Below are 12,242 nucleotides of genomic sequence, written 5' to 3' on the forward strand. Positions count from 1 at the left end.
TGTGGAGAGTCTCTGGGCCCATCCCTTCCCTCCTGTGGCTGAAGTTTTAGGGTTTATGGAGGTCACACAGCAAGGTCGCAGTGTGAGGTCTGAGTCCTGAGTCCCCTTACTTATCAGTAAACTGTATCTTCCCTAAGGCCTATGCTCTGTAAACCATGATTTTATCCAAGCGGGTAGGAAGTTTCCTTCTATGTTCTCTTAGGATTGCTAACTGATGGCGTCAGTGGAGCAGGGAAACTTTTGACTGCAAAAACAGGTAACGTGTGGCTGAGGACCAAGCCCAGAAGAGTCTCACTGAAGGTCATCAAAGGACAACATATTGTTGGCACCTTTGTCTGTCTCCCTGAGTGTAAACGCATCCATCCCCACACACGAGCACACAAACGCATGATAAATGTTAAAAATAAAGACAATCTGACTCCAATGCTCTTCGGATGCAATTTCTCCTGAAAAGATTCCCCTCAGGTTTTAATGGTAAGGATTTTGGTTAACATCACGAGGACGTCAGCTCTATTGCATGTGAATGATATCCTGGAAATGCAGCTATGAGTTTTATCAAATCCATTATCTCTGCGAAGATTTTTCCCCTTGGTTCCTTTATACTGCTTTATGGTTTGGAAGAAGGAAAACAGTTTCCCAGTTTGTCCACTAATTACCTTTTTATTTACAACCAGCCTCTGTGGGACATTTTGTTGGTCTTAGTCATTTGAACGGGTGATTCACATCCTAATATTGAAGGGAATCCCAGTTTCCTTGATAACATGTTGTTATTAAAAGCTTCTAAGAACAGCTTGCCATGGTTACCCTCTTGAGCGGACTCCACTCACAGGTGTTAGGTTTCAGGGACCATTTTCCTGCCTACCACATGAGAACTTTAGGTTACTGTTTAACGAATAGTATCTGCTCCATGGACTGTTTAACAGATGTTTTAATAACTGATTAACTACCACCCTAGAGAAGAGCAACCTGAAGCTTACTCAGGCTAATTAATTTTCCTGAGATCACATAGCTGTTTACCAATAGAGTCTAGATACGAAGTCTGCTGGGTATCACTGGTAAGTTTATGCTTAAACAAAGACGTTTACAAACAATGGACTCTCCCCCAACTTAATGCTAATAAGTTGACTTTACACTGTCCGTATACACTACGTTTTATCTACCTGTCTCCAAATTTATTAACTTGTGGTTACAAAACTTATCAGAACTCAAAATACAATCGGGCACATATTCTTAGACATTGCTTATCTTTTTCTTGTCTTTGTGGAAAACCACCTTCCTGTTTTTGCACACTGGCTGGCGTACTGAGTTAGTTTATTCTGACCACGATGGAGCTGGCTGCATTCACGTGTGGTCTGTAAGGAGCACCTTCGAACTCTCGGCAAGTACAGTAATCGGTGTCTATTTCCTGGCTACCTGTCTGCAGGTCAGTGTGGCTGATCTAAAACTGGGCATGGCTTCTGGTCGCGGGTTAGTGTGGGACTTCTTTAGGAATTAAGGGAGTCCTGTTTCAGAAATGATTTACTTTCTGGACACATTCAAATATAGGATAAACAACGAATAATTGTATAATAATTGTATCTGAGTGTAGATGACCCACATTTACATTTTAAAAGTATTTGTTGCGTATTTGAAGTTAAAAATCTAATGAGTTGTCCTGTGATTTAGGTTCCAGCTCTACTCCTGCTAGCAGAGAGGAGCCCACAGATACATATTAGGTCTTTGTTTGGTTGGGAGAAGAAAGAGAGTAGAGATAATGAAGGATAACCTGATGGAGTTAAGTAATCTCTGCTGGGATGCTCACACAATGCCTTTTAGAGAGTCAGATTATAGCCTGTGTTCATATAAATAACTTGTATTCCTCTCTCTTCCTCCCCTTCCAAATAGTCTAGAGCCATCAGTTATCAAACAGCCTGATTTAGAAGCTCACATTTTCTATCCCCTGTTAGTTTATTTGTGATCCAAAAGACAGAACAGAGCCTAAAATGTTGGACAGAACCCAGTTTTATAAAAATAGATACTAGATACTTTTCTGAGCGTACGTGTGTGTGTGTGTGTGTGTGTGTGTGTGTGTGTGTGTGTGCGCCTAGAACTTACCAAACTGGATAGGATGACTGGCCAGTGTGTATCAGGGATCCTCCCTTCTCTCCCTGGTGCTGGGATTGCAAGTGGGTACCAGTATGCTGAGCTTTTTCTCCATGGGTTCTGGAGAGTGAACTCAGGTCCTTGTATTTCAAGCACTGAGCTTTCTCCTTAACCCCAGAAGCAGTTATTTTCTTAATTAAACAATTCATTTGAAATTCTATTTCATTCCTTAAATTAAATAAAAGTGGTTCTAATGACCGACAGGTAATATTTTCTTCTGGGAAAAGAGACCCAGGAGAATTGTGAGATGGGTTAATAATCTCTGTTTGACAGCCGAGTTGAAGAAATCCAGTATATAACTTTTAAATTAATAAATTTTTGAACGGAAAGAAAAGAAAATCCAAATGGCAGAGTGAAAAAGAAAATCGGCTGCTATTCTGTGGGGTTCATAAACAACTGGAGACCAACTGGTGAGCTGGTGTGAGCTGGTGTGAGCTGGTGTGAGCTGGTGTGAGCGGGTGTGAGCTGGTGTGAGCTGGTGTGAGCAGGTGTGAGCTGGTGTGAGCTGCTGTGAGCGGGTATGAGCAGGTGTGAGCTGGTGTGAGCTGGTGTGAGCGGGTATGAGCTGGTGTGAGTGGGTATGAGCTGGTGTGAGTAGGTGCTACCACTTGCAGGTATGAGGCATCCTCTCAGAGCCGGGATTTTACCATCTTCTTACAGAAGTCATTTGATGTTACTTCAGGCCCATTAAAAGCTGAGACTTTGATGAGAATCCCCTGACACAGATGGGGGAACTAGGAACATTAAGTCCACTGATCAAGAGAAGTCTTGTTCTTTGGAGAAAGTTAATGGGAAGAAAGTCAGCCTTGTTTTTACACTGAGACCTAAAATCCAATGTGGGTTTCAAATCTAACTTCAGGTGATTATTTATGTCAGGGTCCAAAGCTAAGACATTGATTTGTCTCAGGTCAGAGAACTCGTGGAAACTGAAAACTGTTGTAAGAAATACTGTAGGTCGTCTATTTCTCCACCCAAGGTATCATTATTTATCATAATTTAATAATGATAAATACAGTTTTTTTCACCTACAGGAAGTTTCATATTCCTTGACTCTAGGAATGTCCTTACTGGTTTTATTTTTGCTTTCTGGTTTTTGAGACAGGGTTTCTCTGTGTAGCCCTGTGTGTCCCAGAACTCACTCTGAAGACCAGGCTGGCCTCAAACTCAGAAAGATCCATCTGCCTCTGCCTTACAAATGCTGGTATTAAAGGCATGCACCGCCGCCACTGCCACCCAGCTGATTGTTTTAGTTTTATTAACCAATGAACTGGTGATTTCAATTATGTCTGAGTTGTAGAATGTTCCCTCTCTTTAGTGTTTGGTGTTACAGTGATGGACATAACTTTTTCCTCAAAGCCATGCAGGTCATACAGGTGGCAGTGAAAAATGGCGGCATCGTATGCCATGGCCCGGCACTCCTTATTGAAAGGATTCTTTTTTGAGAGCAAAGGGTCCTACTAACCCAAAATAGCCCATGAGCTTTGTTGAGGGTCATGTGTACAGTTTCAGTTCATCTCAGTTCAGTAGATTCTCTCGCTGTGATCGAGGCAGCAGTGCAATTTTTGTTTATCCATGACGATTTTGCGTCTTGTCACATCCTCAGTGGGGTGGTCCAGAGTCTAACAATCAAGAAGTTTCTACCTGCCAGGAGCAGCTGGTTAGGTGCTCCGATCCACAGGCAATCTGGAGCTCCCACCGTCCTCATTTCACTTATTAAATGTGAAAAGCGCCTGACGCCTGCAGTCTCTCCTTTATGAACAATTTTCCAATCATAAGGCTCCCACTCACCCAGATGAAGAGTTTCTCTAAGCAAGACAGCAAGGAAGAGACCTGAAAGACTAGCATTAGCTTGTCACAGATTCTGTCTGCCTGAGTGCTAGTTGGCCAGAGGTGTCACATCTGCTGTGCTTTTAACAGTTTACTGGGACCAGAAGAACATGGTGGAACTGATGCCGTATCCGTTTTGGGACCTGAGCCTCAGGTGTTGACGTTTCATTCTTCTTTCTGGAGCAACTTCAGCAGCCTACAAGGAAGTCCAGGAAAACCCATGAGGAGACGAAAGGCCAAGCATCCAGCTGACTAATGGTTTGGATGAGTGTCTCTGGAGGACCCATGTGTGAAAGAATTGCCATCTTTTAAAGGCTCCCGTGTTAGGACTTGGTCTCCAGCTGCAGTGCTATTAAAGGGTAACTGAACCATGAGAATAAAAACTGCACCACGGGGTGTTTTAGTGAGGGTTTCCTTGCTGTGAAGAGACACCATGACCATGACAACTCTTATAAAAGAAAATACTTAATTGGGACTGGCTTACAGTCCAGAGGTTTAGTCCATTGTTGACATGGCCAGAAGCATGGCAGCCTTCAGGGAGACATGGTGCTGGAGAAGAAACCAAGAGTTTTACTTCTGCATGGGCTGGCAGTGGGAACAAAGAAAGCCATTGGGTTTGGCTTGAGCTTCTGAAACCTCAAAGCTCACCCCTACTGACACACTTCCTCCAACAAGTCCACACCTCCTAATAGTGCCACTTTCTATGAGCCTATGGGGGTCGTTTTCAAACCATCACACTGGGCTAACTCACTGATGAGCTTCACGTCTCAAAGAGCTGTTAGAAATGGTTGAAATGGATGTGCACCCCCACCACACCTGGCTACTATGACCTCAACTCCTTAAACTCTTCAAAAAGAGAAAAGGAATTTAAGAGTTCCAGTCCCGCAGGGTGCATATCTGTTAAAATATAAAGAATGGAAATCCTTGAGCTACGGAGACCCTAAAAGACCATGCTCTGAAGTACTCCGCACTATGCAGACGAGTCATGTGCACATGAAAACACAACAAAATGCGCAATTCAAAATGCGAGTAAAACAACTCACTTTGTGACTATAAATTCTGAAATGCTGCCTCATTAATTGAAATAAGTCAAAGATGTTATTTTTATATTAACTACTCTATTAATTAATTGAGACATAGCCCTGATGTCTCACGCTGTCTGGCCTAATATTCATTATGAAGCCCAGTTGCCTTCACCTTATGATTCTCCTGCCTCAGCTTTTCTGAACAATGGAATTAAAGGCATTCACTACCACACCTGGTTCATTACATTTTTAAAAGAAGATTTTTCTTGATTTCACTGGCATGTACTTTATTCCCCTCAGAAATTTGCTTTTACATTCTTGTACAAAATTGAGCTGATTGGTTAAGGGTAGAATATACTAAAGGCATAAGTATTTTAATTAAGAACAAAGATCTGAGTTGAATTTTTCCTAAATTTGAATATTACGACACACCTATAGGCACACGCATACAAAAACACGTTTTCATGTGTATATCTCACACAGCATTTAACTTTTAAAATGTAGCTTAATTTCCATTGTATTTACATGAAATGTAAGTCAATTTATTTTGTAAAGATTTACCTTAGTTTTAATTATATGTATCTCTGTGTGGATACGTGCATGTGAGTATCATTGTGGACAGAGGCATCAGATCCTCTGGAGATAGAATTTCATGTAGTTGTAAACCATCCAATGTGTATGCTGGGAACCACACCCAGGTCCTCTGAAGAGCAGTATATGCTCTTAATCACTGAGCTATTTCTCCAGTCCCCTCAATTACATTTTAAAGATTAATTTTAATTTATTTTGAGGCATATGTATGTGTGTATCCATGTGTATGCATGAAGGGAGTGTATGTGCACATGAATAAAGTTGCCTATGGAAGCAAAAGGAGGGCAGTCAGTCCTCTGGGTCCAGGGCTGCCAGTGAGTTTATATCACTTAACGTTGATGTTGGAAAAACAACTCAGGTTCTTCGCAAGAGCAGTGACTGCTCTTAACCAGTGAGCCCTAAGTCTTCTATTGTTGAGTTCAATGGTTATGGACAACACAGAGAACAGTACCAATAAATTTTTATATTAATAAAATTTATTAGAAGGAATAGAAGCAACAGAATACAAGGAATTCATTTCAGGGAAAAAAATACAGAGTATACCCAAACCCTAAGGTCTGGGGTTATAAAGTCAATAAGGGCTGTAGAAAATGTCTGATTTACTAGGAAGAATAATTTAGAGCTACAAGGCCAATCAATTTGGTGATTTGGGGTAAATTCTTAGGTCATAACTTAGAGATTAATTTCAGCACAGTACCAATATTAGAAAGACATGGTAGCAAACAAGAGAATGTAAAGTGAGCCAGGGGGTGTTGACTGACTTTGGGGAGGATGGTGGGCTCACTGGAACTTTATGATCCATCCTGCTAAATGATGTAGAACACATTCCATGTGATCTGTAGCTTCACACGCTAGAATGGTACACATTTGTAAGAGGAGATGAGTCTACAGCAGGGAACTCAGCAGCAGGGGGTGGCACAGCACATGGGGCGGGGGCAGGTGGAGATGACACAGGTGGGGCGGTAGCAAGTGCTTTGGCAGCCGACCTGACCACAGACTGGTCTCAGACAGCAGCAAGGACGACAGCAGGGGCGGCAGCAGCTGGAACCACCACAGGAGGGTTGACAGCAGCTGGAGATGCAGCAGCTGGGGCGACAACAGCTGGGGCGGCAGCAGGTGGGCTGGCAGCACACAGACTGACAACACTGGGGCCTGCAACAGCTGGACACACAGCAGCTGGGCCTGCAGCAGCTGGACACACAGCAGCTGGGGCGGCAGCAGCTGGGGCGGCAGCATGTAGGCTGGCAGCACACAGACTGACAACACTGGGGCCTGCAACAGCTGGACACACAGCAGCTGGGCCTGCAACAGCTGGACACACAGCAGCTGGGCCTGCAGCAGCTGGACACACAGCAGCTGGGCCTGCAGCAGGTGGTCCTACAGCAGGTGGTCTGACAGCAGCTGGGCTGGCAGCAGCCTTGGCCGCATCCCTCCTCAGAGCAGACAGAGCCGCAACAAGAGTTGACCATGGTGTCAGAGGTGGAGGTTCTGGGTGGATTTATGAGAGAGTGAAGGTATTGGGTTTGGAAGTCTCCTTGCCCCACACCCCCTTTTATACCCCACTGAGCACCTCATATGACTACGTCATTATTTCCTTGTTAGTATTTACCTTCTTGGAAAACTTAATCATTTAATTACATAATTGTAATGTTTCTAGTTAAATACTCCAATAGAAAGAAAGCATGACATTTTCTTTTCCTGATAGTCCTGTATTTGCAACTAAAACACTGCTTGCATTTTTTTCCATAGTGGGTCACTTGTTACGAGTAACTTGTCCCATGACTCTCTGGCATTTTGTTTTCCAAATATGACATTCTCTCCCATCTGAACACCATTCCTTGCAAATCATAGAAATAATCTTTCACAAAATCCAGTATGCCTTTTGCTGTCAAGGAATGTTCATTCCAGGCGAGATTCGGGAAGGAGTTAAAAGGAAAGACTGTTTAGCAGGAGGCTGTCCATCTCTCATGAGGACGATGGTGACTTTGTGCGTCCAGTAGAGGATCTGGGAGATGAGCAGGCCTGAGAACATTCTAAATTGTCAGCTCTCACTCCACTATCTTAAGTCAAAGAGCTTGGCAGTGGTGCAACCACTTAGAAATAATAGAAACTCAATTATTATTTTTGTATGTCTTTCTGAAGAATGAATAAGAGTGGGGAGATCTTATCATTCATTGTTTAATCATGAAACTGCATAGTAGATTTTTTGCTCACTAAGGCATTCAAAAAACACACAGAGAAGGCACTCCAAGTCTCCTCCGATAAGACACAGGCAAAGGGAGCCATTTGGCACAAGATAAAGGATTCTAATGACTTTAATGAAACAAAATCAAAATAAATATGCAGTATATGAATGTGTTCCTTGTACCTTTGACTGGGAGATATATATATTAAACAGCAGGTAAAGGCATTTGCTGCCAAGTTTGATGACCTGAATTCCAACCCCGGGATCCACATGGTGTATGTACCCACACACATACACACAATAAATAAATGAATAAATAAATAGGTAGAAAGGTAGATAAATGTGATAAAATGCTAATATAGTACCTACTCTGTATGTTTTTTGAATGCCTTGCTGAGTGAAAAAAATGTACTGTGCAGTTTCACAGTTAAAAGATGAATAAAATTTCACCACTCTTAATTGTTCTCCAGAAAGACATAAAGGCATTATTATATACAAAATACAATGTGTAATAACATATATAGTAATAATAATATATTTCATACAGTAAGGCTGTAATGCAAAGAATCTTGAATAAGATAAGCAATGACTCATGAAGGGGCGTTTACTTTTGGTCAGAGACTGCTCTGTGTGTGTGTGTGTGTGTGTGTGTGTGTGTGTGTGAAAGAGGGAGGGGCAGAGGGAGGGAGGGGAAGAGATAGAAAGAGGGAGGGAGAGGGGGGAGAGAGACAGTAACAGAGACAGAGACAGAGAGAGACAGTGAGAGATCTCCTAACTTTGGCAATATATGTGCAGGAGTTTCTGCTGGCTATTCTAGGCATAGAGCAGGTAACCCTCACTCTTTTCTGTGAGTGGTTGGAAAAGACACAGTCAGAGGGAACCATTTGGCACAAGATAAAAAATTCCAATGACTTTAATGAAATAATTAAAATCAAAATGTGCAGTATATGAATGTGTTCCATGTACCTTTGGTGGGGGTGTAGTTTGTAAAATGTTGCTACACATTTGACACTGTGTGTGCTGTGTGTAGGGGATATAGTTTGTAAAGTGTCACTATGCATCAGGCACTGTGTGATTGTATTGTATTTCTTTTGTTTTTAACATAGTTCTCTGATGTGCTATTCATTCTTCTTTTGATAGAGCGGACTAAAGAAGCACAGAGAGGCTAAAACCGAAACATCTGGCCAAGAGGAAACACAACGCGAGCTGAACCTGCCTCTGAGTAGCAGAGGGAGTGTGAAGAATTAAGCTTGCAGCCTTTGCTGGAGGTGTTTCATCTTCTTGGAATGCTGTTCGCCCATCAAGACTCAGCAGAGATGTTTGCTCCTGCACGGTGTCTGTTCTGCTAAACGTCCCTCTTCACATGTCATGACCCTAACTTCTAACTCAGCACATTCTACTTCATGATAGTGGTTTGTGGAGTAGATGGAAACGCAAGATGGGCCATTGTATGTATTGGAGAAAAGACAGGAAATAGTTCGAAAGTCACCATTTATTTATCTAATCCATTAGCCAAATATTCATATTGCTTATGCGGCACTGAGAGTGGTGTCTCACCAGATAAAGGCTATGGGTAGAAAGCTGCAGAAGCCTTGATTTGCAGTGGAAGACTTGTTTGCAGACATCCATGAATGTGCACTGAGAGTGCACTGCTCAACTAACATGTCTACAGCCATGGGAGTGGGGGTAGGAGGGGAGGCACTTACCAAACCATAACATCCATATTTTTTGTTTTTGCCCCAGACTTCCCAGTTTCACTCTTACTGCTAGGAAAACTATCAATTAGCCCAGAATATTTCTGAACACCCTTTGACTTTGCTTGAATTTCACACACTACAGAACCCTGGACAAAGACTCCATCCTGGAAGGTCCAAGAGAGGAATTGGGGAAAACTGGTCCAAAGAGTGGGGGGAAAATCCAAAGCATTTGTATTAATGATGAGATTAAACTGTGGGCAAAGCCCAGGTGTGTGAGTGAGTGATGTGTGCTTACTGTGTGTATGGGTGGCCTTAATAAGGCTGCAGTACATACCAATGGATCCTGAATGAGATTAGCAGTGACTCAGGAAGAGGAATTTACTGTTGGTCACAGACTCTTGTGTTGTTTTAAATTCTAAAGACTGTGTGGGGGAGGAAGAGGGAGGGAGGGAGGGAAGGAAGGAAGGAGAGAGAGAGGGGGAGGGAGAGGGAGAGGGAGAGAGAGAGGGAGAGGGAGAGATTTTCCTAGAAAGGAATAAATGTTATTTATATAAACTTTGTAATTTTCTTCTTGGATCACGTGCAACATATTTCTGTCGTCGTGCTTGCATTCTTATTTCTACGAGGCACCGAGAGATTGAACATCCATTTTAATGAATGGTTCTAGCTCTCAAGCCATCAATCATGAACAGGTTTTGGGAGGAGGTGGGAATCTCCAGAAAGCATGAGCTGAGACAGAGATCAGCGTGCGGCAGGTTCATGGGACATGTTTTAAGGATCAGCTCTCGTGGAAGGGAAGGAAAGAGAGTGGGATTAGATACTGGGAAAAACAAAGCTGGAAGGGTACTCGTGGGCAGGCTTAGTAGTCTTGGGGGGAGTTCAGAACATGGAATGACATGTTTGAAGCATGTCTAAGTGGGAAATGTGGTTCTTTATCACGCCACCTGGGAAAGGGACAACCTCAGAGAAAACCACCACCTCCAGCAACTGCAAAGGACTTTACCTGCCTTTCATTCACATCACTTGTCTGCCTCAGAAATGGTCTTTCTACATGAGAGGATGAATGCCCCATGGATAACCAGCCCTCATGAAGCACGCATGTGGACACGAGGTTCACCACACTCGACTCTGGAGTAGAACATGTAAAGATTTTGCTAAGCTGCCCATTGGCTGTTTTTATCCTCCCAATGAGAATGAAAGGTCATGTGGGCTGTGTTCAGTCTTCCTGGATAATTCTCCCTGCTATGTACTCATGGCTGCTCCATTATCTTTAATTCCACTCCCCTAAAAACAAACAAACAAACAAACAAACAAACAAACAAACAAAAACAAGACATAACAAACATCCCTAGAAAGTGATTAATTTACCTGAAACAATGAAGACTTTCTAAACACGAGGCTACTTCATTTCCCTCAGAATTTTGACTCATTGTATTATCTGCTTTTTTTTAAAAAAAAATTTAATTAATTGTTTTCTTTTACTTATTTACTTTATGTCTCGCCATCTCGCTCACTGTCCTTTCCCAGTCCCCACCTCCCCCACAATCCTTCCCTATTTCCTCTCCCCTTCTTCTCCGAGCAGGTTGGGGCAGCCCTGCCTCCCCATATTCCCCTCCCTCCCTGCTCCTCCTGGCACTTCAAGTGTCTGTGAGGCTAGGTGCTTCCTCTCTTACTGAGGCCAGGGAAGGCAGCCCAGATAGAAGAACACATCCCACGTATAAGCAACAGCTTTTGGGAGAGCCCCCGTTCCGGATGTTCTGAACCCACATGAAGGCCAAGCTGCACATCTGCTACATATGAATGGGGAGGCCTTGGTCCAGCCTATGTTTGCTCTTTGGTTGGTAGTTCAGACTCTAAGAGCCCCAGAGTCCAGGTTAGTTGACTCTGTTGCTCTTTCTGAGCAGTTCCTATCCCCTTTGGGGCCCACAATCCTTCCTCCTGTTCTTCCATAAGAGTTCCCAAGCTCCATCAATTGTTTGGTTGTGGGTGTGTGTATCTCTCTGGGTGGAGTCTCTCAGAGGACACTATGCTCTAAGGACTGTAAGCAAAACTACCTCAAGACCCAGCTATACCACTCCTGGGCCTACACCCAAAAGATGCTCCAACGTTTCACAAAGACAGTTGCTTAAATATGTTCACAGCCAAATATGTTCATAATAGCCAGAAACTGGAAACAACCTACATATTGATCAATTGAAGAATGGATAAAGAAAATTCGGTACGTCTACACAATGGAATATTATTCAGCTAATAAGAACCAACACATCATTAATTTTGCAGGCAAATGGGTGAAACTTGAGAATAGCATCCCGAGTGAGGTAACCCAGTACCAAAAGGACATACATGGTATGTACTCACTAGTTAGTGGATATTAGCTATAAAAGACAGGCAATATGTTATACTCCACAGACCCAAAGAAGCTAAACAAGAAGGAAGGTCCAAGTGAGGAAACTTGACTCTCACTTAGGAGGGGGAATAAAATACACATAAGAGGCAGATGGAGGGAGGAAACTGGGAGGCGGGGGGAGACTGGGAGGGAAATGGGGGAATTCAGGATCAGGTGTGGGGAAGGACAAGAGAGATGGTTTGATGGCCATGAAAATGAATGGAAATCTGCAACTGATGAGGGTATTGTCTGCTTTTTAGGTGTACCAAAATACAATTCACATGTAGGCGGCAGCCATGCTTGTGAGATGTATGGGTGTAGGTTTTGATATCACTAGGAGGCATGATCTCACAGCAAATTCCTTGATCCTCTTGTTCTTAAAATCTTTC

General features: G+C 43.0%; 1 protein-coding gene and 1 long non-coding RNA gene across 3 annotated transcripts; one reads left to right on the plus strand and one right to left on the minus strand.

Annotated features, from left to right (window-relative positions):
* Window positions 1-984: 984 nt before the first annotated feature.
* Window positions 985-9,747, plus strand: LOC148003104 (uncharacterized). Of its 2 annotated transcripts, none has more exons than XR_015631308.1 (2): window positions 985-1,423; window positions 8,911-9,747. It is a non-coding gene; the product is annotated as an uncharacterized LOC148003104 (long non-coding RNA). The 2 variants fall into 2 exon arrangements; XR_015631309.1 differs by lacking the exon at window positions 8,911-9,747 and adding an exon at window positions 4,060-5,226 and having other exon boundaries at window positions 994-1,423.
* Window positions 6,054-7,098, minus strand: Krtap4-7l2 (keratin associated protein 4-7 like 2). Its single transcript, XM_087574807.1, has one exon. The coding sequence runs from the start codon at window positions 7,052-7,054 to the stop codon at window positions 6,485-6,487; it is 570 nt and encodes a 189-aa protein (XP_087430933.1). The 5' UTR covers window positions 7,055-7,098; the 3' UTR covers window positions 6,054-6,484.
* Window positions 9,748-12,242: the final 2,495 nt, after the last annotated feature.

This window comes from Rattus norvegicus, chromosome 10 (genome assembly GCF_021556685.1).
Source record: "Rattus norvegicus strain SHRSP/BbbUtx chromosome 10, alternate assembly SHRSP_T2T, whole genome shotgun sequence".
NCBI classification, from domain to species: Eukaryota; Metazoa; Chordata; class Mammalia; order Rodentia; family Muridae; genus Rattus; species Rattus norvegicus.

Bases quoted from the DNA above. Each gene is read 5' to 3' on its own strand.
- Krtap4-7l2 (XM_087574807.1), bottom strand. From the start codon at position 7,054: ATGGTCAACTCTTGTTGCGGCTCTGTCTGCTCTGAGGAGGGATGCGGC.